This window comes from Populus nigra, chromosome 15 (genome assembly GCF_951802175.1).
Source record: "Populus nigra chromosome 15, ddPopNigr1.1, whole genome shotgun sequence".
In the NCBI taxonomy this organism is placed as follows: domain Eukaryota; kingdom Viridiplantae; phylum Streptophyta; class Magnoliopsida; order Malpighiales; family Salicaceae; genus Populus; species Populus nigra.
In genome coordinates this window covers 1,816,358-1,842,855 of record NC_084866.1, presented here as the reverse complement: position 1 = coordinate 1,842,855, position 26,498 = coordinate 1,816,358, and the positions used below count along the sequence as shown (strand labels likewise).

Genomic DNA, 26,498 nt, shown 5'->3' with positions numbered 1-26,498 from the left:
GGCCATGTTACTTACATAAACATTTTCACTTCTACAAAGTTGAGATATGCTTGTGTGCATGGAAATCAATTCATGGAAGAAAGAATTAGATGTCACATACAACGAGCCAGAAAATTTCAATGTAACCGTGTAAAATAATTTCAAGAACTTGATAAAAGATCTAGCCTTTTCCCAATCTTCTAATGCAGGAGGACCTAAGTTTTTTTGTTTCCCTTGTGAATCAACCTCAAAGTAACTCAAATACCTAGGATCGGTTTCTTCTAACCTCATAAAAACCACATCAAATTTAACAGCCGCATCTAGCATCATATATGTAGAGTTCCATCTAGTTGCAACATCCAAGCAAACAGATTTTTTACTCCCAATTTTCAACCTTTCCGCACATTGATTAAAAACAAGTTGTCTAGAAGGAGAAGATCTAACAAACCTTACTGCATTCCTAATTTTAACCACTGAATCATCAATATCTTTCAACCCCGCACATACAATAAGATTAACAATATGTGCACAACATCTAACATGCATGAAGTCATTTGACAATATATTAGTTGCCCACCCAATTGTTACTCTTTTCAGATATTTTATTGTCAAATTATTTGAACTTGCATTGTCTACAGTAACTGTTAAAATCTTATCAATTCCTCATTCCAATAAACAACTCTCAATCGCTTGGCCAATGGTTTCACCTTTATGATTAGAAACTTGACAAAAGTTTAGAATTCTTTTATTCAAGTTCCAACCTTCATCAATCCAATGAGCAGTCAAACACATATAATTAATATTTTGGATTGATGTCCAAGTATCAGTTGTTAAACATAAACATTGATCCTTAAGAGCTTTCTTTAATTTCTCTTTCTCAACTAAATAAATTTTCAAACAATCTCTCCAAATCGTCAAACGAGAAGGAACATCAAATCTAGGCTGCATTACTTTACAAAATGATTTAAATCCTTGGTTTTCTATAAAGTTAAAAGGTAGCTCATCAAGTATAACCATTTTTCCAAGGGCTTTCCTACACTCTTCATAATTATAACCTACTGCCTTAACAGTCACCAAATTTTCCTCTCGATTATCACCCCCCTCTATTTTAGGCTTAGGTTCTAAAACTAGAGTTTTTTTGTTTTCGATCAATGACAAAAGGAAATTTTTTGCATACACCTAGATGACTCCACATGTTACTAGTCTCATTAAGTATAGTATGACATTCATAGTCTTTTCCACAATACTTACATGCAGCCCTAGGAGTTTTAGCATTACCATCTAGTTTTTTAAAGTGATCCCAAATTTGGGATGTTTTTCTTTTATTACATCTAGAAGCTGGATTACCTTCTTCAGTGTTGCTGTTTGTGCTGGAGGTAGTAACTGGAACTGGAATAGGCAAAGAATTTGGTTCTGAACTTGAAGGATTTAACTCATTCGATCTAGGATTTTCCCCACTATCCATCTGAAATTAAGAAAACAACAACATAAATCAACATCTGACTACAATTGAGAATCAAGCAGAAATTGAGCAATGAGCATCATGTTAGGTTCATATAATTGCAAAAAGGCATCTATCACCTCTTTATTCTAAAAAACCTGCATACTGTAAATTACACATGCAATAGACCTGAAAGTCTGTAATGGACAAATTTCAATTGCAAAAAGTCTGTAATGGACCAATTTCTATTCTAAAAATGATGGAAAGAGCAAGCAAAACCCTGAAAGTCCGTGGCATTTACACATGCTGATCCAACACATTTTACTCAATCAAGGCCTCAGTTCCATTAACTTATTCAGATTTTCATTGAATTATTTCACTCCCCTATATGGATTCTCACGCAATCTCTCTCTTATATAATTATTAGCACTTAGCAGGACTAAACATTTAACAGATCATACATGAACATTGAACATAATGAATTTATTGCCAGAATAAAACAGAATGAAGTCATCAATATATAGAAAATAGAATGAATTTACATACTGCCAGCAGCCCATAATTAATACAATAAAAAAATAGATTGATAGCCAAACAAAGCAATACAGATAAATCAACATAATTAACAGATTGATAGTTAATAATACAGATAAAAAAACTGATAATACAGATCAAAGCAATCAAGATAAACCGATACATATTAAAGTTAACAATGCTAAACAAAGCAATCAATAACTCGATATCAACACAAATCAACAGAAATATTAGAGAGAGAGCCAGGGAAAAGAGGGCGAACCTGAATGAACACAAATCAACAGAAAAATGTAAAAACCCTAACTGCAAGATGATAGAAAAAGAAGCAGAGGTCAGAGATCTCTAATGAAACAAATGTTACAACTTACAAGTAAAACTTACAAGCACACGAGAATGAACACATGGATAAACAGTAAACTTTACCTCTTTGACTCTTTCTGCTGCAGGTGAAGAGAGACGCCAAAGGGTTTTGTTCAGGTTTTTTTTCCAACGCAAGTCTACTAGATCTAGATGGATGCGGAGATATGGGTTGTTTACTATTGATCAACTAGAGAAGAGAGTCAAGAGATAGATGCAGCGGGCAAGAGGCAGAGAAGATGAAAATTGAAGGGGAAAGGAAGAATTGAAGAAGGATGGTCTGGTGTGGGCGGCGGCTGCAGAAGTCAATTGCAATGTTTTTAGGTTTAGGTTTACACTTTACACTTTACTGTAACATTTAGTATTTATACTAGGTCGTTCTGCTGCCTTTCAGCCTTGATTTTTAATTTTGTATCTGTAGCCGGTTCGGTTCACCGGTTTTGGTGGTGAAACCGGAACCGAACCGAACCGGAAAGATTTTTTGGTTTTAGTAATCGGTTTAATCGGTTTTTCATCTCGGTTCGGTTTTCTCGGTTAATTTTCCATCGGTTTTCTCGGTTTTTTCGGTTATTCGGTTTTTTTGAACACCCCTACTCTCACTCTCCACTTCTATTTTGGGATCTGTCAAACTAATCATGTAAGACATGATACGTTTCCTCCGTTCTTCAAGTTCTGGTAGTTGCCTTTTTAATATCTGCTCTTGTTCTTCCATTTGCTTTCTAGAGAATGTTAGAGATTTTTGTGAAGAAATCAGTTCAGATCTCACATCTGCAAGAAGCTTATTCACTCTTCTAAGATCCTCTAAAGCCTTGTTAGTTTCTCCAACTTGTTTAGATGCTTCCTCGCCAATTCATTCAGTTCTTCCAGCATTAGAAACCATGTCCGATTCCCCAAACTGGCCTCCGCAGCTTCTATCTTCTTTTCCTCAAATTTCCTTGGATTCGTAGGAGTGCCATTTACTTGATGAAGAACGGGGTGTATCATGCAAGACTGAGGTTTCATAGAATTAGGAAATAGGTTTCTTTTGATGAACTATTGATCGAGAAAGTCTTTCCTTTTAAGAATGCAAAGCTTGTTACCACAATTAAGTTCAAGTATTGCTCGAACTCGATCATTATCTCAGGTACTCAATGGAAGACACCTCTACTTATTGTTCCAAATGGAGTTTCAGATTATGTTTTCTCTTTCTTTTTTTTTTCTTAAATGATGGAGATTGTTGTAATACACGGCTGACATAGAGTGGAAAACATGTACAGAGAAAGCCGGTTGATGCTCGAGATGTAATTTATTGCTATGTATAATTAATAGATTCGGGGTGCGAGCAGCACCTTGACGATAAATGATTTTTTTTATTTTTTTAAAATTATTTTTAATATTAATATATTAAAATGATCTAAAATATACTAAAACAAATTAAATTTTAATAAAAAAAATTAAATTTTTTAGGAACGGATTTGCACCGCATTTCCAAACGGTGTGGATGTGAACATACCACTTAACCATGTTAAATCTGTATTTTTTATTTTTATTTTTATTTTTTATACTATTAATTATTTTTGTGTTACATACTATTTTAATTTAAATCCAAGTCTATAAAACTTCTTCTATTAGAAAAATAATATGACATGAATGAGATATATTTCTACTTGTATTTTTCTCCCTTAATTAATTTCAACAAGATCAAGAGGGATCATCACCCTCGGCTTTCCACCGATAAACCTCCCCTGTGTGTATCCTGCTTCGTCTTAACTACAAACGCCTTAAAATTCTTATAGTGATGGAAGGAAAACATCATCTCGACTTGTTCATCAATAATCCTGCGCTTTTAGCTTGCTAGAAGTCGATCATCTCAAGGTTAATATTATAATTTATATTGATGTTTTTATTTACAGGTTAATCTCCCTTGTACGAGAGAGTTCCACCACCGATAAACCAATATTATTGAATTAATCAGGTTAAAAGTAGGGTTAATATAGGTGGAATATAATTTTATTTTTCTGATATTATTATTATCGTTGTCGCGATCATTTTATTATCACCTTTTTTTTATTATCATTATCATCATTTTACTACTATAAAATATTTTATGGGATAGAATTTTATAAAAAAAAATAATTTTTATGTAAAATAATTTTTATTTATAAAATATTTCATGCAAAACAAACTTACCCTAAATTGAAATTCCATGAATGCACTGGATGGAGGCCGAAATGAGAGCCTAAGACCTCGGCTTAGAAAAAGAAAAGGAAAGCCTCGACCCATATAAGAATACAGGGAAACATGCAGTAAATGGGCCACCGTGTGATGAATATGCCACCTTCTTTAGAGCCTAAACTGAGACTTTTTCTCAGCCTGGAAGTCAAAAATTCCATCACCTAATCAAATAAGCTCGTAAATTCGATGTATGAGCAAACTTGCATATAAACTTGTTTATAAACTTGCAAAGATTTAAAGGATAAACAACTAGAATTTGATTTCATAAACTAAATTAATTTAATATATAATAAAAATATATATTCTTTTTTAATAAAAAAAATTAATTATTGATGTGGTCCCAAAACATCCAAGTTGTTTGGGGGCAAGATTTATTTCTTGAATAATTGATTAATCTCTTGGATCTAAAAATCTAATTTAATCTCTTTTTTAGGTGTCTTATGGATGTAGAAAGGTCACTTTTGGTTTGGAAATAAACTATGCATTTGAGAATCGATCCTCCTCTGCATAAGAATATGATCTATATATAACCCAAGAGTTTTTTTTATAAAAATGAGGGGCTAAAGATATAATATTATCCTGATAGTTGGGTAAAAAAACCTATGACTTATTAAAGTAAAATATAAGCATGGATTTGACACTTAGTTGAGTTTGGAGATATTGAGTCCGACAAATCTGGACCCGGAGCTTGGCGGAGTCCATAAATAATAAGTTATCACCCTAAACTTTGTTCATTTGTTCAGAAGGAAGAACCCAAGAAAAACAAAAAAAAATTAATTGTTAATCCATCAATTATATATGTATTTATATATCAAAGATGAAGTCTAGCTTGTTTATAGACTCATCAAACAACTTAAAAAAACCATATTCAAGATGAGATACTGAGTATGAGATTAGTACATTTTAAATGAATTGAGCTCGAACTTGAGTCTCTGTTAAAATTAGATGAGTGAATTTGGTTACGTAAAAACTCGGTTCTGTTCAACTTAGGTCATTTGTAGTCTTTTATGCTTCTTTATTGGGTTTGATAATATTAAAGGTTGTGTCCACTCTTTATATATATATATATATATATATATATATATTTTGAAAATCACATACCAAGATACTAAAGTATGAAAAATTAAAAAAAAAATCATTCATAAATCACAATCACAATATCATAAGATAAAACCCCTAAAAAAAATATAACAAAAAAATAAAATAAAAATCCAAGCATAAAAAATCATATATGCATCGAAAAAAAAAAATACAAGATTGGATATGGATTGAATGAACCCTGACCTAATCTTAGTAAAGTTTGGTTGGGTTTTCCCCTTATAAAAACTTAGAGTGGACAGTACTTATCTGTTTTTATTATAATTATATAGATAAAAACTCGATCCAGTTAGATCGGGTGACGCTGTCCGATAAGATTTCTATTCTTATGTATATTTGTATAAAAATCTTGCATACTTTGTCTATAGTATATAGCGTTTCTTGTCCAAAAGTATCACATTTCTGAAAAAACTGAGTTCGAATTTCTTGACTGTGATGAAAACTGAGTTCGTATAGATTTGGAGTTTTTGTCTTTTTCCTTCTTATTGGAGTTTATCCTTTAACACAGAGATTGCTCATGAGTTGATCTCCCAGCCAATACAGCACTCCGTTTGTGCCTGCGGATACCCCTGGTTTTTGACAATCTTCTCTATCAAATCAAAGGGAGGCACAATCAAATGTCTGATTGCAAGTTAATCACAAGGATTATAATCCAGAGGCCAAATCCACCCGTTTTATGACCTCAGTTGCGTTTTACAGTCATAAACTAGGCGTTAATCTCCTTCTTAATTAATGCCTTGATCCCTGTCTTGTCATTAAGAAGGGAGGGTTAAAAAAGCAACAGTCTCCCTCACTCTTATCCGATATATAAACAAATGATGATTTCTTTTTTAATTTCTTCCCTAACAACTTAATCATTAACGAATCTAATATAATATGAGCAGTGGATAGAGAGAAATAATTAGTGAAAACAACAGCTAAAGTACCTGTCTGGTGATCATAAGCTGTAAAGTGAAGGATAAAGTTGCAATAGAGGTCAGGCTCGAGCAGGATGTGACCATGCACAGATGTCATCAACAATAACATGATGGTACGAGGTCCCTGGCAAATAAAGATTAGTAGTAAAAAAAAACAAAGAAAAAACTTGCTGCTTTTCTACTTGGGTCCCAACTGTAGAAAGATTTTGGTTTTGATCTCCCCCACATTCGTCAAAAGTTGAGAAGATGGAGAGATCTGCTCTCTTGTGTATCTTTTGTGTAGTTTTAGTAAATACTAATCATGATATATAGTAGTTCTCTTTTCATGAAAAACAATCAATAGTTCCTCGCTTGCGGCTTCAATACGTCTGAAAAAAGTAGTTTTAAAATCTGCATAGCACAGCAGACGCGGGACTCGATCAACTTGAAACCTGAACCAGTTTAGATTTAAAAAAAACTAAAAAAAAAAAAGAATTTATTGAGTTAAACTCGGATGACTTAGTGAAACCCAGTTTAGTTTTTTTTTATTTTTAATCCTAATCTCTAATTTCTTCCCCTCTTCAGTCTTCCCTTCAATTCAAGTTTCTTCTTTGTAATCCACATGTAGAAGATTTCTAGATTGTAATTCAAAACACAACCCTCCTATGAAAGAATCAAAAGATAAACAAATGTACAAGAGAGAAAGAAATCGGTGGCTGGTGGTGGCCTGTGGATGGTGATCTGCTGGAGAAAGTGATGAATGCTCTTGGTTGTGTAGAGGGGGCCTGTTGCGTTTTAGGTGGAGAGAGAGGAAGGGGAAGAAGGTTGGGGGTGGCTGGTGGCGACTTGTTTTACAGAGGCAGATGGAGATTTGATGGGAGAAAGGCAAATCCATAGGAAGTTGGATGAGCGGGTGGTCGTTTGAAGGTGCTGGGGAGAAGAGATGGTTTGTGGAAACATTTTTTTAAATTATTTTTTACATAATGAATGGATCATGGGTGATGATTTGTTGCAACTTGCAACATCACTCTTTTGATATTTTTCAATTCAAAGTCTAAATAAACCAATGATGAAAAATTATTATCGATCCTTGCAGCTAAAATTATAAAGGAAGATAAATGGTGTGAGTTTTCTAGACACATATTATTATGAATCGTGAAAATAAAATTTATATGAGTATATTATGTAATTACGAGGATGATGAAGGGTGTTTTAGTATTTTGACATTGTATTTTTTATTTTTTAATCAAAAAGTTGCGGGCACGTGTTCCACAAGCCCCAGCGAATAGCAACTCCCATGCTATTAAGAAGGCGCGTGAGACACTTTTCTGTAACCAAATATGTCCCTCCACCGTATTATTAAATGCACAAACGTGCCCTCTTCCACATGGTATGACGCGTGTAGACATGTCGTGATTGAATTGCCACAGGTGATTAATTATTTGTGTTTTTTCTTTCTTTTCTCTCTCCTAAAAACTATAGTGCATAATTGTTCTCTATTTGTTTGTTGTTTGCTTGAGTCGTGCATGGGTTGTCAGACTTAAGTACCTTGGGTCTAGCAATAATGTCAAGCTCGTGGGTCTTAGGTCTGGTAACCATGTTTGATGTCAGACCCGGGTGCATCTGGTCTAATTCGCTTCGCTTGGGTCTTGCATAACTGTTAGATTCAAGGCTCTTGGGTCTAGCATGATTGCCTAACCTAAGACGTTTATACACTTAGTATTCTTTTTATATATATTTTTTAAAAAATCATATTAACTCGCTGCGGAGCATAGGATAATATACTAGTATTTATCTCAATTTTGTTGTCGGTCGGGTTAATTATGTTATTTTGGTTCTCCAACGTATGGGACGTGATTGCATCTACTTGAAGCCAATAGACTAAATCATTACTCACACTATGTTGCGGATCAGAATTTTTTTAACGTAAAAAAAACTATCTAAGTGTCAATGTTTTTTTAGTAGAAAAAATCAAACTATATAGGGATTGATCTAATGCGACCTGGTTGACTTATAAAGTTTTAAAAAAGTTTGCACGACCGATAAAAATATAATCTAACAAAAAAAATCAAGACATATTTTTTAAAATATTAAAACGACAACATATTAAATTATTTCGGATAAACTCGGGCTAACTTTATAAATTCACTATGCAACTCATGAGACCCTGATAACCTTGTAGAAAGAAAATAAAAAATAATTATTAAACATAATTCTCAATCAACCCGATATTGAATGATGAAACTGAAAACAAAATTCAACTACGAAAATAAGCAAAGTCAACCCAGTAACCTATCAAACTTGGGTCTTGAGATCAGGATAATCTCATAAAAAGCAAATCGAAATAATTATGAAACTCAATTTCTAATCAATCTAATATTGAAGGATAAAATTATAAAAAAGATAAAAAATCACCTGAGTCAACCGATCAAATTCACGACCTGAGTTATGAGATTTGGATAACCTCGTAAAATACAAACCATAAAAAATAATGAAGTATGATTAGCAATCAACTCAATATTAAATGATGAAATTGAAACAAACATTAACTAAGAAAATAACAAAAAAACCCTTAGTCAACCAGTCTAACCCGTGACTCGGGTCATAAGACCATGATCACCTCATAGAAAGCAAGTTAAAAAAATTATAAAATTCAATTCTCAATCGACTTAAGGTTGAATGATGAGATTAAAAAAATATTTAATTAAAAAAATAATAAAAATCTGAGTCAACCTGACAAACCTGTAAAACTCTGACTTATGTCATGAGACTATGATAACCTCATAAAAAATAAATAAATAAAAATTATAAAAATCAATTCTCAACCAACTCAATATTGAGGTATGAAGTTAGGAAAAAAATAATTAAAAATGATAAAAAAAAAATCAAAACTAACACAGCTAAACCGCAAAACTCGCAACTCATGTTATAAAATTAGTATAACTTTATAAAAAACAAATTAAAAAAAAATAAATTATGAAAGTCCGGTACCTTATAAATCCAATGTTAAAAATAAATTAAAATAAAAAAACCTAAAACATTTTGAGGGCGAAGATAAAAAATAAAAAACCTTGACATTGAAAAGGCAAGTGCTTTTGGCATGTGTTGGTGATTAATGATATACATGTGATACACTCTTTAAGACAATCTACTTGTCTTTTATACTTTAATATAATAAATAAATGAATATCTTTTTTAAAAAGAAAAGCTATATAATAAATATAATTACCCTTAAGAAAGAAAAAAAAAAACCTCTGACCACCTTTATTACGGGTTTTTCCCATCAAAAGGTCAAAAAGAGCCTACACTCCTGGAATGAAATATATTTCTTCACATAAAATAAAACATTGGTCTGGAATTAATTAAAATTTGATTTGATTTTTTTAAAACTATGATGTTGCTTTAAATTTTTTTAAAAAAATATTATTTTGAATTAACTTATAACCTATGTATTTGGATCATAGACTATATCGGATTTAATAACCTGCTCCAACCGCATCGATTTTAAAAATCCGAAAACTGCACTTGGATACAATTATCTTATCATAGCATCGAAAACTTGATTCACTGGACCATCTGCTCACAAGCATCATATTCTTTTCCTTTCCTTATTTCCATCACAGAAGATCCGTGACTACGAAGCTTGGACCACCAAGATCTTCACGGCTCTATCCGACGTACTAATCTCTAAACATTATATTTAATACAAAGCCTAAATATCAAGAACAACAGTACAGCACTCGAAGATTAAATGGAACGTTCTGTTCCTTTCATTCTCCTAAACAATTCTCATTTCCACGCTCAAGATTTTGCAGCTCCCGACACGTAGCACGAGAATGATAGAGTGATGGCTCTCCGCCTCTCCCCATCTCTCTCTCTCTCTCTCTCTCTCGCACACATGCCTTTGACCTTACAATCCATAAATAAAAAAAGGCAAAAATCTTTCATAATCTCTCGGAGACATCAGGACTGAAGGGTCGGGATCTTGAGCTGTGTTTGGCTTTTGCTGATCCTGGCCGCTGATACGAGCCGTCCAGACACAAAAAAAGAAAGAAAGAACCAAGAGGATATTGTAAATCCAGGAGATGTGAGAGGTAAAGGGTGTTGTTAATGATCATGCTATAATGGGTTTTCTTAGTACAACAGGCGTGCGCATGAACAGTAATCTGGTACCTTGGATTTTATTTTGTAGGTCCATCCTCCATGTCTGCGCCTCCACGCGTTCATGGCTTGCTTTTTTAGCCTACCTTCTGTTTCGAGCCACTTGCTCCTGGGCTAGCTCTGGTTCTCACGTTGTTTTTCTGAAGTATTATTTTATACCAGGTGAATGGATATTAAATTAATTTTACTGTAATTAAAGTATAATTATCATGACGTGGCTCTTAGCATGGTCAGATGATTGTAAGATAATTCGGAGAGCACAGGATCTGGTTTGACACGCAGGTATTTCAATCACTACAGTAAAAAATAATTCACTGGACATGTACAATACATTTGTCGGAAATCCCACACTGATTTTATTAGATGGGACTTAAATTTAATTAATTTCCGCAATCAATATATATCTTGTCGTTTTATTATAGCTACAATGCCCATCATCATGATTAAGAAAAATAAAAAAATCGTAGTGTGTGATTGATCTCTCAAATAATAGTACAATCGAATCTCTCGAAATCTGAACTAATAAGTTGATAAATCATAAGCATGAGATTTTTATTTTTTACCCATCTAGTGAAAAACGAGATTGAATTTTACCCGAGATAAAAATCTTGTGCTTCGATAGTGATTATTTATAAGAACTCGGAGGGTACTGAAGATGGTGTTGATGCTGTTTTTTAAATTATTTTATTTTATTTAAAAATATATTAAAATAATGTTTTATATATTTTTTATATCAATATTTCTAAGTACTAAAATAATACTAAAAAACTATAAACTTAATGTCTATTTAAATTAAAAACATTTTGAAAAACACCTAAAAACATAACAACCATTACCACACTATCAAACAATCTCTGCTTCAATAACAGCCTTCTAACGAGGAACCTTAGTAATAATTATAATTTTTTTTTTTAATGAAGGTGTCACTGACTTGGCGCCTGGAATCTCAAGTAGCAAAAGCCATGCTAATTTTTGTTCTCTTGACACAGTTTTATCTTACCTCGAATGATGAATGTTGTTCTGGAATGCATATACGCAAAGCAAAGAAATTGCATCTCTTTCAATCAACATCAACCCTTTTCAAGGATAGGTAAATACCATCGACATGGTGTCTTGTCGACGGCAAATATGCAATCCAAATACAAATTTCTCTCCATTATTTATTTAATAGAACCCTCGTAAAAGTGACAAAAACATGTGTCCGAGAAGAACTAGCTTGTCCCTAGGTTTATCCCACGGGAAGAGGATTGATTGATTACACGAAATGCTAAACAACTCTCGAGTTCTAACACTGAAAAGGCAGCAACTCATGCTGTGTTTAACGTATAATTGCGTTTCAAGTCTTGTTTTAAAGCTAGAATAATCACAAACAATTCCCACAGAATCAATAAAAAGAAACAGGGGAGGAAGGAAAACAAAAGAATTTGTATTTATTGGGTGTGATCTTCACACTCGTAGTTGAAAGTGCAGGAGGGTTTGCCTTGTCTTGCACGGTGACCTCATTCATATCTACCTCTGGGGTCCATTGCAATAAAGTATCAATATATGGTCGATATGGGAAAAGACAATTTTACAGATCTTCATCACACATCTAAATATATATACATGGCACATCATCATCCACTCCTCGATGATGTATCAATTTTGTCTGGAGACCCAGAACCCGATTCAAATCCCTCCACTCATCACTCCACCTGTAGGGCTAGATCCGAGTCGATCAAGATGGTGCCCAAGGCCGTGAAGAGGGAAAACATTAAAGGAACTCAAACCACCCCACTCGGGACCATGGCCTCTGAAATCTCCCAAATCTCCTGCAACTTGATTCTCTGCTAAAATTTAGTAGCCGTCAATTTCCTGTAAATGACGAGAATGGCCCCTGGCCTCGGTTCTGAGAAAAGGGTTTTCAGTTTTGTTCTTATTTTTCTCACCAGGGCAGAGGAAAGCTCACTGTGGAGAATACTATTTGCAGAACACTCACCGTGCATGGCAATGAGATGGTGATGATAGGCGGTGTGATTAGTGAGATTTTTGGGAAACTGGTAATTGGTTAACAGCGAGGATTGTTGCTTTTAATACAATGGCTCCTGCAACATAGAATCTTCCTTTATAGATTTGAAGAAATCGTAGGTTTTCTAGAGGCTAGGTAGAGATAGATACTAGATATACTGAAACAGTGTAATCATCGAGGAGGAGAGTATTTCTCTGTTGTTTGCCCCTCCTAAGTTCTACTCACATTTTATTGCGCGTGTTGCTTGTCATGCCCATGGATCATTAGATTATCATGTATTTTTATTAATGCAGTGCCATTTTATTTTATTTCTAAATCTTATTATGTTGACATAGCTAGTTTGTAACCTGGTTCTAAATTGCGTTTTATTACAAAATATATATATATATATATATATATATATATTAAATTGATTTTTTTTAATATTTTTCAATAATTTTATTATGTTGATATTATAAAAAAATCAAATATTTATTTTAATATATTTTCAATCAAAATGTATTTTTAAAATGTATTTTGTATCGTAAGCACACGCTAAACATTGCTGAGATTAGGCTCCAAGTGATTTTTAGATGAACCTCCTGGGTCAAGCTAAGTTGAACAACCGTATGATATTTTTACAGGAAAAACCATGATGATTATTTTAACATTTACCAAGAACATATGAGGTATGGGTATTTCATTGTAGTGTTAGGTGGTATGTTAGGTTTTTTCAATTTTTTTTTACAATAAAAATACATTTTAATCCTCAATATCAACAAAATTTTGAGTTGTCGACCAAATTTTTTTTTGACTTTTTATGAGTTTTTCAAACAGTGAAAATATTTTTTTGACTCAGGGATAAAAAAAAATTAGGTTGCTAGCAAAAATTTTTTGGTTTCTCCTTTTTTTCGTATATAGTTAAAATACATTATTGACATTGAAAAAGATAAAAAATAATGCTTGCATTTGAAGGTATTTTTATACTTTCATATGGTTTTTTTCCCATAACAAGTAGGGTTACGGCATTTTGATATTTCCATGTTTGCTTTTTAATTTTTTATTTAAGAAAGGTGCTGGCGTGTTCTCGTTGTGGGCTAGTTAATAGATGGCGATCGTCATTTGTACGACTCATGCAATGCCATCAGGTGTCCAAACATGACCTTTTGCCATGTCTTTGGAAGCACTACTGTGTCTTTCTCCTCGTGGTGCGGCACATTATGACGTATGATGATTAGATTGTCATTTTTTCTCTCTCTCTCTCTCTCTCATATTAGATAAAGTGCACGATTGTCCTTTTTATTTTTGCCTTTTCAGTTTAAGTCATCATTCTTTTGATTTCTTATTTAGTTCTTACTCGTTTTTATAAAAGTTTTATTTGTTTTCAATTTAGTCATTCAATTACAATTTCTAATATATTTTTTTTCATTCATGTCCTTATTCTTTTAATTTTTAATTTATTTCCTTGACCTTCTTGTTAAAGTTTTATTAGCTTTTAATTTTATCATTCAACGAAAGTTTTTTATTTTTGACTTTTCAATTCCAGTGCTTGTTATTTTGATTTTTTATTTTGTTCTTATTCTTTTTTATAATAATTTTGTTTGTTTTCACTTTAATTTTTTAATTAAAATATTAAAAATATTTATAACACATGGCAAATGACGGGTCAAATAATTAGTTAGATTTAAAGCTATCCGGCATCTTAGACCTTGTTAAAAGATGATTGATCATTTCAGTAGATCCGAAATACATTTCTATACATGAACTGTGTGTTTTTTAAGATTTTATTTTTTCTAACCATGACAGATTTAAACTTCGATATCCGTGAATGAAACAAGTTAACAACCCTTCAACAATCATGCAAGCTTTTCAGATAGCTGATCTATCATTGGTTGACTACAGGATTGAAAGACATTAATTCAATGATTTGCAGTGATTCAGGTCAAAAAAAGAGATCTATTTTGATATTCTTCTCCGACGTTTTTTTTGTTTCCTTGCTGCAGCATTGCCAGTCACCAAGAAAATCCGGTGAATAACTGTGGATAGTTGACGTCTTTAAAGCGTAACGAAGGTGTTTTTTTTTACTTCACACAAGGAAACAAATCATCATGAGAAAAGCAGATTACCACCAATAAATCTCTATAGATTTATTAGATTTCGTTTACACGCAAGAGGGACTTTTTTGATGTATGAATTTCTTGATGGGTTTGCTACCTATTATGAATTCGAGATTGATTTACTAATCAACTTAGATTTTCCTTCTCATGAAAATCATTCGTTTCACACTCTTTCAAGGAGGAAGCATATATTCTTTAAATACGAATCTAGAATGACTTGAGCAAGGCTTGTTTCACGTGTAATGGGTTGTTGATAAAAGTTTTTTAATTAACATAATATTTTTTTGAATTTTTCAGAAAAATACCAAATAATTTTGATCAGATTAACTTTTTTTTGAAACCCAGTTTGTAATAAAATACGAGTCGATTAGATCCTCTAGATGAACCAACATGCATAAGCCAGGACATGCTTGATAATAATGGGAGTACCATGTCAATGCTTCAAATAATTATTTTTTCCCCTTGCTTCTGCCTTAAGATAAGCAAGAAAGCATCATTTATCGAAGAAAATTGATTCCTGAATCATAACTCAGGATACGAATCCAACTTCCTCTTTTCGCCTTGGGAAAAAAAGTTACCTGAAACCACCAATTGATATGTTTCAAAGAATCTCAAGAAGTTGAATCATTGAATGCTTATACAAATTTCATTACATTTTATGTGTTGAAAAATTATTTCGTATATATAATAACGTTAAGTCTTTATTTTCATTGTGAAATCATTAAATACTTTCGAAAAAAATCTACTCTACAAGACATCCCAGAGGAAAAAAGAAAAAGAAAAAAAAAAGGAAGGGACAAGATGATGGAAGCGTCAAGCAAGCAACTGGAAATGTGGGCTCAAGTTGAGGGTGACCAAGAGTGTTTTGCACGTGCTTTAATAACGCGTGCTAGCCTAGCACAAGAACAGTGCATTGGATTGGCCAACATAAATAGACAAAATAGTTAGTATTTAATACACACTGATCATCTTTTGCTCTCTTAGATTGCATTGATAAGAGAAAGATTTGATCTTTAGCTCAGTTTAGGAGGGAAAAAAGAATTTGTAAAGAATTCCAATTTGGTTAGCAAAATTCCATTTCACAGATACAGAGACAGCAGAGAAGAGAGGCCGTGACTCTTCGAAGTGTTTAGGTGCTTATATTAACACACCCTTTCACAAGCTCTATGACCTCATTTGAGGAGACGAGAATTAAGGAAAGAGGGAGAAAGAGAGAGAGCAGAGAAACAATGTTTGCAGCAGAGAATGGACTCAAAGGTGACCCAAGACTACAAGGCATCTCTGAAGCTATTAGGGTGGTGCCTCACTTCCCTAAACCAGGTCTGATTTCTTTCCTTCTTTCTTTCCGTGTTTTCTTTCTCTTGTTATCAGTGTTTGGTTGCTAAGCTTTTTGTTGTTTGACAGGGATAATGTTTCAGGATATAACGACTTTGTTGCTGGATCACAAGGCTTTTAAGGACACAGTGGATATCTTTGTTGATCGCTATAGAGACATGGGCATTTCTGTTGTTGCTGGTAGCTTATTAGCCAACCCTCCTTTTTCTTTCCCTCTTCTTCTTCTTTTTTGGTGAGGGCTTGTTTTCAAAAAGTGGTTAATTACCGGGACAAAGGAAGAGGGGATTATGGGAATTAATGATTTTCTTCTGTTTCATGCCTGGATTTTGGCTTATTTAATTTTTCTCATCTGTGGGGTGTTGACTTTGGCCTTTCAAATTGCATAAATAAAAGGCTGTTTCAAGATTTCTTAGTCAAAGTTTTTGGTGGTTTTTTTGAAGGGTCTTTATCACGTAGGAAATCTAGTACCACCGGGAATTTCTTGGTTAGATGGAAGTTTTTGTTGACTATTCCTCTAGGAAACAAGCTGTTCGATAATGATGTTTCCATTTGGCTCTATTGTTTTTCATGTTGGATGTTTTATTAATTTCTCATGTTGGCAAGTTTTGTGTAGGAGTTGAAGCTAGAGGTTTCATGTTTGGCCCAGCAATTGCTTTAGCTATTGGTGCAAAGTTTGTTCCTTTAAGAAAACCCAGAAAGTTGCCAGGTACGTCCATGTTTAGCTCGGAGCTGCAACTGTGCTTCTGTTGTGCTTTTTTTTACATGTTGAGGAAAGGGGTAGCTTGTTTTGGTCCATCAACTCCAATGCCGTAGGGAGAGCATTTGAGTTTTCATTCAATTTAAATCGTCTTTTGAAGTAGATTTCAATTTGAATCTGCAGCTTAGTTCTAGTTTTGAATATGGGAATTTCCTTGTGGAACAGTCCTTATAAAATCTCTTTTGGCTGGTAAATTAATGCGTCGTGGTGCATTCATTCCCCTCTGCTCTCGCAGAGGTTTAAGCAAGAATCTAATTTTGTAGTGTTCCAAAATGCTGAATATGCAGGCGAAGTGATTGCTGAAGCATACGAGCTGGAATATGGAACTGATTGTCTAGAAATGCATGTTGGTGCTGTTGAGCCTGGCGAGCGTGCAATTGTAATAGATGATCTGGTAGCTACAGGGGGGACCTTGTCAGCAGCAATAAGACTCTTGGGTACTGGCTTTCTCCTTCTTGACCCATTAAAACTATTTCTCCTCTCTGATTTTGTTTACTTAGACCTCGTTTACTCTCTGCATAACTTATCTCACGCTTGATGTTAATTTTTCCATAGAACGGATGGAAGCTGAAGTGGTTGAGTGTGCATGTGTCATTGGATTGCGGGAGGTCAAGGTAATGGCTTGTCTTCTCCTTGTATTTTGTGTGTTTTTTCTCTCCTACAAATACCTCCATGTTCCGTTTCTTGCCCCGCAAATATGGTAGATTGATCGCTGAACATTGTGTTCGTTGGCAAATGAAATGCCTTTCAGGGACAGTGCAGGCTCAATGGCAAGCCACTTTATATCCTTGTGGAGCCACGCCAGATTGATAATTGTTGTTAAGGACAGGTACTCCTCTTCCCTTACTATGAAATTATTATAATCAACAAAATTTAGAAGAGACTGAATTCATTTTTAATGTATATATAAATTGACAGGAAAAGCATGATCTATAATTACTCTGTAGTCTCTTATTTTGGCCACTGAATGTTTTCCCCGTCTTTGGAGAAAGATTTTGGCCGCCAAACTTTAAGATTGACAATAACATCAATTCTCCAGAAATAAATTTGTTTTTCTCATGACATTTTTGGCCCCTGGCTTCCATGCAGGCTATACTCTTATTGTTAGCTTTTATGTTTTTATCGTCTGGACAAATTTTCGGTCTGCATTTGAACTTTGATGAGATCTAATTTAAGAAATTTACAGGTCTTTTGAGTATGAATATGCTCAGGCTGGGGCTGGGGCTGGCTTAGCTGAAAAAGATGACGCTTGAGCCAACGGGGATGATGTGTTGATATGTTTTTCTGCCGAGTTAACGCTGCCGCTGCTGGGCATGACCATCACAATGGTCATCCTGTATCATTCTTTTCCTAGTGGGATCTTGAATCATTTTTAGGCTGTTATGACAGTTTTGAGAAAAAGAAAGTCATGAATGAAAAGACTCGTTTAGATATTGTTGATTAATATGCTTAAATGATTCGTTGTTCTGGCCCCCCTTTCCAACCCTCCTATATATTTCTTGGCTTTTCATGTGAGATATTTGATTTGCCTGGCTAGCTCATGCCCATTCGTGTGGTGGTCTAGATTAGACGTCTCAAGTTCTTCGTTTCGGTGATCCCATGCTATGAAATGGAAAGGGTTTCGCTTCTAAAAGCTACTTTACCTTTTTCTGTAATCAAATGATTCGACTTCTAAGTTTTCTGTGCACCAAAAAAGGAGATCAGGCCAGCCTGACCGACCTATCATGATTTTGACTCCATAATGCTTTCGAGGTTGGTTCCTTGCCAACACAAGGATGTATCCGAAGGACCGGGGTTCGAACGTAGAATCGAAGTTGACATTCTTTTCTTTTATTTTCCCCAATTTTTAGGTCATTGCCTCACATGATAAAAAATGTAAATCATGGAATGAGCTGAAAAGACCAACGCAATGTTTTGATTTGTGAGATGGCTTTGAGAAGGCACGCTGGTTTGTGGTTCATCAGGCCTGGATGTCACCGATCCTGACTTGGTTCGACCCATTTGACCATTTGACCTGGTTCCTGACTTGGTTCTCAGTATAGTGCCCTGCCAAATTGATAGGGTTCGACCCATTTGACCATCCCCAACCCCAGCCATGATAAGAATCCGAGGACAATTTGGGGCAAAATGAACGAATTTTTTTGCATCCATGCCACAGCCAGATTATCCATTTCTCTCACTCTGAAACTTTGAACAGTTCTGAGATAGACATGTATTACATTTACTTGATGCTTATTCTCTTTATTCCAGTTAAAAATAAAAATAAAAATAAAAATAAAAATACAGCTCTGGAAAGGCAATTTCTTTCAGACAACTCAATACGTGAAACCACAATTACATCGAGTTAATTTCTGGTTTAGTGAAATGAACTGTGCAAAACAGGTCGTCCATTACCTCTAATCCTATTATAGTTTTGAAAGACGCCTTCTACATTTTTTTAAAAAAATTACAATATTTAATATTCGACTATACTTTTTATCTTTCTACATGATTATTACTTGAAGGAGCCCCGTCATTACTACTCCTAGAGATGCTGCCCATTTTAAGAGCACGTCGCATAGTAGAGTTCACCTGTTTCCTCAACATGGCATTATCAGTGAAGAGATTTGCCAACATATTCCTCAGTTCATCATCGGTTGATCTCAAGTTGTCGTCAGGAGCAGTGATTTTATCATCTTCAAATAATTGTTGTGCCTAACCAATAATTTGGGGGAAAACAATGTAGGTAAGACAGAAAAGGAATCGATGAAACCTACTTTTAAATTCATATTCAACAGGTGCTTCTAATTACTAAATACAGCTTTGATAGTATCAGTAGGAGGAGATCAAGTCTAGGTATCCTTTTAAATAATGACAGAACCTAGAGCTAATGGTTCTACAGTAAAGAGGATTCTGTTTACTTAACACCCCCCCCCCCCCAAAAAAAAAAAAGTAAGTGGCAGATTTATTTAGTAATAAGAAACAGATTGGAAATAGAAAGTACCTCCGTTAATAGATGGCCAATTTGATCATCAGATGTGGTCAGCAAATCCAAAGCATCTGCCAGTGAAAAGTCCACAACAAAATTATCATCTTCACTCAACAAATTAACGTTGCATTCTTGCAGCTGGTCACACAGAATCCTACAATCATGTAGCAGTTTCTTCCGAGCAATTTTCCCATGCTCCTTCATTTCTCTTTCCTCGTGAAGAAGTTTCTGGGGGGGAAACATAGCATAGAATCAGTGGAATAAGAATCACTTGTAGTAGTTGGGACCAAAGGCAAAATATCAATCCGAGTCAAAAGATGTTTTGAAATGATGAAAATACAGGAATACGACTGGAAGGCATATAGACATAACAGCAAGTTTTCTGGGACAACTGATGGCAGGAAATCATAGGAAAGTAGTATTTAAAGCAAGATATACCTCCTAAATTGATTGGTTAATAATTTAATAATAAAAAATGTATTTGGCTTGGGACTTGATAACTGACAGAAGCACGCAATGTGTTTGAAATTTGACCTGGACTTGAGGCTAGTTGTGTGAGTTAATATTATATTAATGTAGCTCCCCATAAGATGAGAATTTCTCAAAAAACTTGATATAAAGCAATGGTACAGTAATAGGAGTGCATAAACAACCTCAACTTCAGATTTTTCCTTCAGTGATTGACTAAGCTCCTGCTTTAATGTTGTCTGGGAATTTTTAAGGGATTTAAATTCTTTTGCAAGAAATTTAATATCTGCTTTCGATTTCGCTTCAAGTTCTTCATATCGCTTAGACAGATCCTCAAGTAGCTTTCTAGTAGCATCCAACTCCTCAAGTACCATGTCTTTCTCATGGTCGGTAGATGCCATTTGAAATTCTGTACTTGACTGCTCACCCTGTAATGGTTACATGAATCATAATCTGAATTTAAGTCATTGAAAGGACCATCTTTCCCTTGATGCAGGGAATCTCCAAAAGAAACTAAGGAAACAAAAAACAAAAGTGAAACTTTGAAACCAGAATGATGGCTAATATGTAACCTCTTTTGACTTCAATTTCAATTCCATTTCCAAAGATTTCCGTCTCAATTCCTCCATATCCCACTGCATTTGGGTGAGCCTTTCCCTCTCAATCAAAATAGCCTGCTGCATATTTTCTTTATTTTTCTGTTTGTTAGTTTCGAGTTCCACCTCCAGATCCTTGACCTGAAGAGACCCAATGAGTAATATAAAAGAACAACATCAAAAGACATGCCAAAAGTTGAATCTTTAGAGTTCAATAGCTATTACACTCTTGCATAGAAGTAAAAGCCTTAAAACTGTAGTGTACAATGAAGCATGAAGTACAAATTGCGCCCATTCAGTTCACAGTTTACAAACAATGTGACAAAAAGTGGCATATGCAAAGCTCATACAATTATGCTCAACATACCTTTGTTGTAAGGTAATCTTTTACGGCTATCTCCTGATTTAATCTTGATATGAGGTCTTCCATGTCTGTTTTAGCTGTGACTAGCCTCCGCTGCATCGTTAATAGAACCCTGTTCATTTTATGACGCTGATCCATAGGAAGTACTATGTGTGCATCACCTGAAAACTGCAGCTCTGCATTACCAACAACTTCTGCAGAGCTCAATACCTCAGCTATTCCTGGAAGGTCAAGAGATCCATCACCAGATGAATTTGGTATCCCAGCGTTTGATAATTCACTTCCTCGTAGAGAACTTCCGTCACTTCCAACACTCTCACTGGACAACTTTCTAACATGACCAAATGCCTTAGCAGGCCCTGGCTCAGAGAAAAGTTCCATCCCATTTCCAGGAAAAAATGAAGCTTTGGATGCATTTCCATTATATACATCTTTTGCTGTGACATTTTTTATATGCACACCATGTGGTCTGTGCCTAGGAAGACCTTCTAGTTGCTCTAGAATAGTCTGTCCCATAAACAGTCCCTCATCAATGTTTGACATGCCATACTTCACAAGTTTTTCCATAGGACTGGTCAGATCTTCATCCAGTGCTAGATCTCCCAAGCCAATTCCAAAATTTTCATCTCTTTCTAACCTAGGTGTTCCAAGATCAGATGTTTCATAAGCAGTATCACTACCATAATCTGATGCGATTGATGAACCGGTAGCAAGAGAACTTAAATTTGGAGGTATATGAAGCGAGGAAGTTGAACTATCACCGGTGGGACTTGCTTCTGATGATTGCTGATTTACATCTTGGAATGCTGAAAAAAATACAGGAAATGTTAAGCAAGATTTAACTCTCAAAGGAAAAAAAAAAAAAACTTCCATTTTCAAAAAACTTGAGATTTGAGTAGATTATGCACTTTTACTTAAACATACAAAGGAGGTAAAATGACACATACAAGACCTCGCAGCAGCTTCCAATTCAAGAAAGGATGCCACTGAAACACTTCTTGATAAATCAATGTCAGACAGCAGTTTTGTCATCCACTGCTCCAAAGAGTACCTTCTCTGCAACAAAACTAAGTCTTTTAAGAATATTGGTCACTTAAATGCAAACGAAATGAAGTTTTCTTATTAACTTCCAAATAAATTAAATAAACTAACTAGCCAAGTCTGAACAAAATCCTCCTTTTCCTACAGTTTTCATTATCTCGCAACTATACCAAAATCCAGCTTAAAAAATCAGTGTTTAGATTGCTATAACTGCAAATATATAAAATTATATAGTTTTTGGTTTCCACTTATAATCAGCAACTTAAGCACAGCTAATTCTTCCAAAAGATATTTGTAATGATGTAATCAGCTTATATCAGCAGTTATGGGAATTTGCCTCTGTAGAACGAAGTGGCATTAGTGATAAGCAAAAATCAAGAATAAGTAAAAACTGATGAAGTAAAAAAGTCCAAAACACATTCTGTACCTCTTCCAAGAGTGCCCTGCTTTTCAAACGCAGAAGTCCCTTGGGTGGGGCTGGTGGGAGATTTTTTCTAGGAAATGCCTTCTTAAGCTGCAAAAGATAGCAAATAGCAAATATCAGAGGTGCAGGACCTAGTTCCCATAAAGAATGCCAAATGGCCCTCACTACTTAAGTAATTCAATTGTTCAAGTACCCTGACTTAACAAAGTGGATTAACTAATGTAACAAAATGGAATAGAAATTTTGTACTTACATCAGTAAATAACTTCATAAAATCATTAAATCTTCTCAACACTCCACGTGTGGTTGTAACCCCTTCTGGTGATTGTAAACCCACCTGAACCCTGTAAAACTGCCCCTTAAGAATGTTAACATAAGATGTTCAAAGCTGGTGCATAGTCAATAACATGTACACATAAGCGCGGGCACAATACACAGATACAAGAATCCAAACCCTGATGAATTCACTGAGATTCTGGAAAGAATACAGTTACATTTGGCATATGAATTCAACAAATTACACATTATGCACTTCCCAAACAAAGAAAACTGGATATATTAAGGTAACAAAAAATGCTTTTAACCAAAAAACTAAAACCTACCGATATAAAATGAAAATAAAATAATTCTTGCACTGATGGAATGAAATATGCAAATAGAAAAACAAGGAATGCTATTAACCTCTTTAACTACAATAGCATGCTTTGAAAACTTCAACTGGTTATTCCCTACAGGAAGGAAAACCACAGTATTGGATGTCCACATTGTTTGAAGCTTCCTAGAAATAAGTAACCAATCTAAATCATTTTACAACAAATCCATGGAGATAGCATGATAACAACATCTAACCCTTGGTATAGATAAACACGGGAGAATCATTCAATTTGAGTACCACTACGGGATCTAAATCTCTTGATTTTGGGACCACGACCCAGGACGGTATAGCGACACAGTAACTCCATCCCGTTCTAGAATCATGAGGCCAAATGGTTTCTCGCCCGCTCTGCAAAAAAAAAAAAAAAAAAGAATTCTTATCCTTTCATGCATTAAAAATTTTTATTGAGCAGAAGAAGACTATTAAAAACCACGTGCTTTTTGTTATCACAAATGACAGGCCAGTTACGGATGCAAAACCTCATTAAAAAAAAGAAATCAATACATCAGTCATGGAAACAAAAAACAAAAGCTACATAAGGGATGCAAATATACCATTCTCTATGTTGTTCACAACATGACTTGACAAATTCAACAACTTCCAACCATCATTCTATAGATTTTCACATTTCCTATCAAATCTTCAAGCATCGTTCCTGGTTAAAAACACCATTTTCATTTACAACCTCTAGACTTGTCGATGCATGCTGCATGGTACTCCCAGCAGACGCAAGACTCTCAATTCCAATAATGAAAAATCAAAGAAAAAAAACAAATAAACAACCAGAAATCCCATTTATATTTGTTAAATCAGCTCTTACTTAATAAGATGCGATACTAAACCTGCAGAGTTCTCCTGTGATCGGGATACTAAACACGCGATCCAAATTAGGACACACATGCCAAATGAAAACAACCAATTAAGCACGTGCCGAATTAAATCACAGAGTTGTTTCAATCGAGATACAATTAATGAGATGATTTGGCATGATGTCACATAGAATGCCAGTCCGGTTCGCCTAAATTAACTTCATACCAAGAATCATCACTTTCCATATGCAAAAAACAGCTAAACTAGTTCTAATTAAAACTTAATTATCCTCTTAATCAAACTCTGCGTTGACAAGATCCATCGATCAAATCACAATTCAGCAACTACTTGATCAGTTCATACTGAGATAATACTTAATCACAAGAATTATAAAAAAAAAATCCATGGAAGTCTAATTAAGAAAAAAAAACAAGACTAAAATAGAAACTAGTTTTGAAATTAAACGAAGTAATTAAATTAGATTAACAATTTTACCCATTTTCGAGGCGGAGGACTCCAATCCATCCCTAACGGCAGCGGCGAAGTCCCGTCGTGCCTGTGCTTCGGTGGACTCCGCAGCCTCTGCATCTTTCTCTATCTCTATAATTTGTTCTCTCTCTAACAGCTAAGAATCAACAAAGATTGACGCTGTGGAAACTCAAAATTTCAGTGTTCGATAAATATCTTTTTCTCTACGGATAAGATCGGATGAACCGGAGGAACACTAAACGGAGAGATCACCGGATGGTGATCGTACAGTTTTATTGCATGAATCGGATTTCTTCCCTTTTTTTCTTCCGAGTGGTAAAGGAAGACGACGGCTCACGATAATTAAGGGAAGGATAGACGTGGCTAGAGTGAGCGGAGAGTGAAATGTGACGTGTGAAGAACACACCTGCGGGGGCTTGCTTGCTTCGATTCTTGTTGTGTTTGTTGCGTCTGTTTTATTTTCTCTCTCTGTTTCGGTGTGGAGAGAGAAAGGAAGGACACAGATGGTATATTAAGGCCACAAAAAAAGACAATTCTACTTTTTTCATTTATTTTATAATTCATCTTATTTTTGTTTTTTCTGTTGGGGCTAATTTATACTTTTATATTTCTTTCCGTTCAACCGTCTCATGGCTACACTAATTCATGGTTATAAAATTTGATCTTTATAATGATTTAAAATCCTGGTTATGAATTGCACAGATTAATCTACAATAATTTAATTTCAGACTTTTCAGTTTTTTTTTTTTAAATTGAAACACTATTGTTTAAAAAAATAAAAAAATAAAACCATATTTTACTTGAATTTTAACCATATTGATCAATTATGAGTTCATTTATTAATTCAACTGAGTTTAAATACATTATTTTTAATCGATTTAACATGAAGAATTTTTTAAAAATATATTTTTTAAAAAAATAATTTTTTAAATTTTCTTCTTTGTTTTTAATTTATTTTTTTTTAATATTTTCATATTATTTTGATATGTTAATGTTAAAAATAAATTTTAAAAATAAAACATATATTATTTTAATATATTTAAAAAAAAACTTTAAAAAATAATCATATCACAATATAAAAACAATATTCAAAATATCCAAAATTTTTAATTAATCCATAAAATTAGATAAAATTTAATAAACGATAATCCTATATTGGCTCAGCTTCCACGTTTGTAAGATGGTTGGGGATTTGGGGGTTTTAATGAATTTGTTTTTAATTTTTTTAAGTATTAATGAAAATATATGTTTTCATTTAAAAAAAATGTCATATTTAGTGTTTTAGGTGTATATTTAGTATTGTTGTGTTTTAAAGCAAAATTCTTTTAAATTGATCTTAATCGGAACGCAAAGGCATCTCGCTTTGAAAAAAAATAAAGGATTTTATTTATTTATTTATTTAAAATAGTTCTTAAAACCATGGTGGTGCCTTGCCATAAACTATTTTTAATGGATTTACTTGGAAATCAAATTTTCTTACTAACTTTTAAAATTAAAATACAATAGTTTGACTTTCAATAAAAAAAAACAATTTATTAAGATGTTCACTGTTTTATCATCGTAAAAAAAAAACTTGGCTCTTATTAGTTAAATACTGTTTTTATCATAGTTTTAAGACCCGGTCCGATTTAAGACCTGGGTTCTGGATTTTAACCCGGTCGCTCCAGTTAATTTTTTTAAAAAAATCAAAATAATATCGTTTTAATAAAAAAAAAAGTTAACAGGTTGCGATCAGGTTATGTCAAGTCACACTGGGTTTTTTTTTTTTTTTCTTCAACTCGGCCTGGTTCTAGTTCTGGATTGACTA

The 26,498-nt window shown here is 34.0% G+C and overlaps 2 protein-coding genes and 1 long non-coding RNA gene across 6 annotated transcripts; 2 read left to right on the top strand and 1 right to left on the bottom strand.

Annotated features, from left to right (window-relative positions):
* Positions 1-10,247: 10,247 nt before the first annotated feature.
* On the top strand, positions 10,248-11,101 carry LOC133673829 (uncharacterized). The gene is made up of 2 exons (XR_009835068.1): positions 10,248-10,613; positions 10,712-11,101. It is a non-coding gene; the product is annotated as an uncharacterized LOC133673829 (long non-coding RNA).
* Positions 11,102-15,736: 4,635 nt separating this feature from the next.
* Positions 15,737-18,320, top strand: LOC133674470 (adenine phosphoribosyltransferase 5-like). Its single transcript, XM_062095581.1, has 7 exons — positions 15,737-16,104; positions 16,189-16,299; positions 16,733-16,825; positions 17,164-17,313; positions 17,432-17,490; positions 17,628-17,705; positions 18,063-18,320. Exons 1-6 carry the CDS (start codon positions 15,951-15,953, stop codon positions 17,697-17,699), a joined length of 639 nt encoding a protein of 212 aa, XP_061951565.1. The 5' UTR covers positions 15,737-15,950; the 3' UTR covers positions 17,700-17,705; positions 18,063-18,320.
* An 843-nt stretch (positions 18,321-19,163) lies between these two features.
* Positions 19,164-25,207, bottom strand: LOC133674469 (PX domain-containing protein EREL1-like). Of its 4 annotated transcripts, XM_062095577.1 has the most exons (11): positions 24,698-25,207; positions 23,587-23,740; positions 23,419-23,465; positions 22,991-23,089; positions 22,741-22,827; positions 22,220-22,328; positions 21,276-22,078; positions 20,885-21,049; positions 20,498-20,740; positions 19,860-20,072; positions 19,164-19,570 (listed from the first exon to the last, which is right to left on the bottom strand). In XM_062095577.1, exons 1-11 carry the CDS (start codon positions 24,788-24,790, stop codon positions 19,352-19,354), a joined length of 2,232 nt encoding a protein of 743 aa, XP_061951561.1. In that variant the 5' UTR covers positions 24,791-25,207; the 3' UTR covers positions 19,164-19,351. The 4 variants fall into 4 exon arrangements, with proteins under 4 accessions (XP_061951561.1, XP_061951562.1, XP_061951564.1 ...); XM_062095578.1 differs by lacking the exon at positions 23,419-23,465 and having other exon boundaries at positions 23,630-23,740; XM_062095580.1 differs by lacking the exon at positions 23,419-23,465 and having other exon boundaries at positions 22,991-23,081; positions 23,630-23,740; positions 24,698-24,712.
* Between the last annotated feature and the right edge of the window lie 1,291 nt (positions 25,208-26,498).

Excerpts from the sequence above, each read along its gene's own strand:
- LOC133674470 (XM_062095581.1), top strand. The coding sequence starts at position 15,951 with ATGACCTCATTTGAGGAGACGAGAATTAAGGAAAGAGGGAGAAAGAGA. Across the intron at positions 16,105-16,188 it reads GCCTCACTTCCCTAAACCAG|GGATAATGTTTCAGGATATA; the intron begins GTCTGATTTCTT and ends GTTGTTTGACAG. Across the intron at positions 16,826-17,163 it reads AAAACCCAGAAAGTTGCCAG|GCGAAGTGATTGCTGAAGCA; the intron begins GTACGTCCATGT and ends CTGAATATGCAG.
- LOC133674469 (XM_062095577.1), bottom strand. The coding sequence starts at position 24,790 with ATGCAGAGGCTGCGGAGTCCACCGAAGCACAGGCACGACGGGACTTCG. Across the intron at positions 22,828-22,990 it reads TTATGAAGTTATTTACTGAT|CTTAAGAAGGCATTTCCTAG; the intron begins GTAAGTACAAAA and ends TATCTTTTGCAG. Across the intron at positions 21,050-21,275 it reads AAGATTACCTTACAACAAAG|GTCAAGGATCTGGAGGTGGA; the intron begins GTATGTTGAGCA and ends GGGTCTCTTCAG.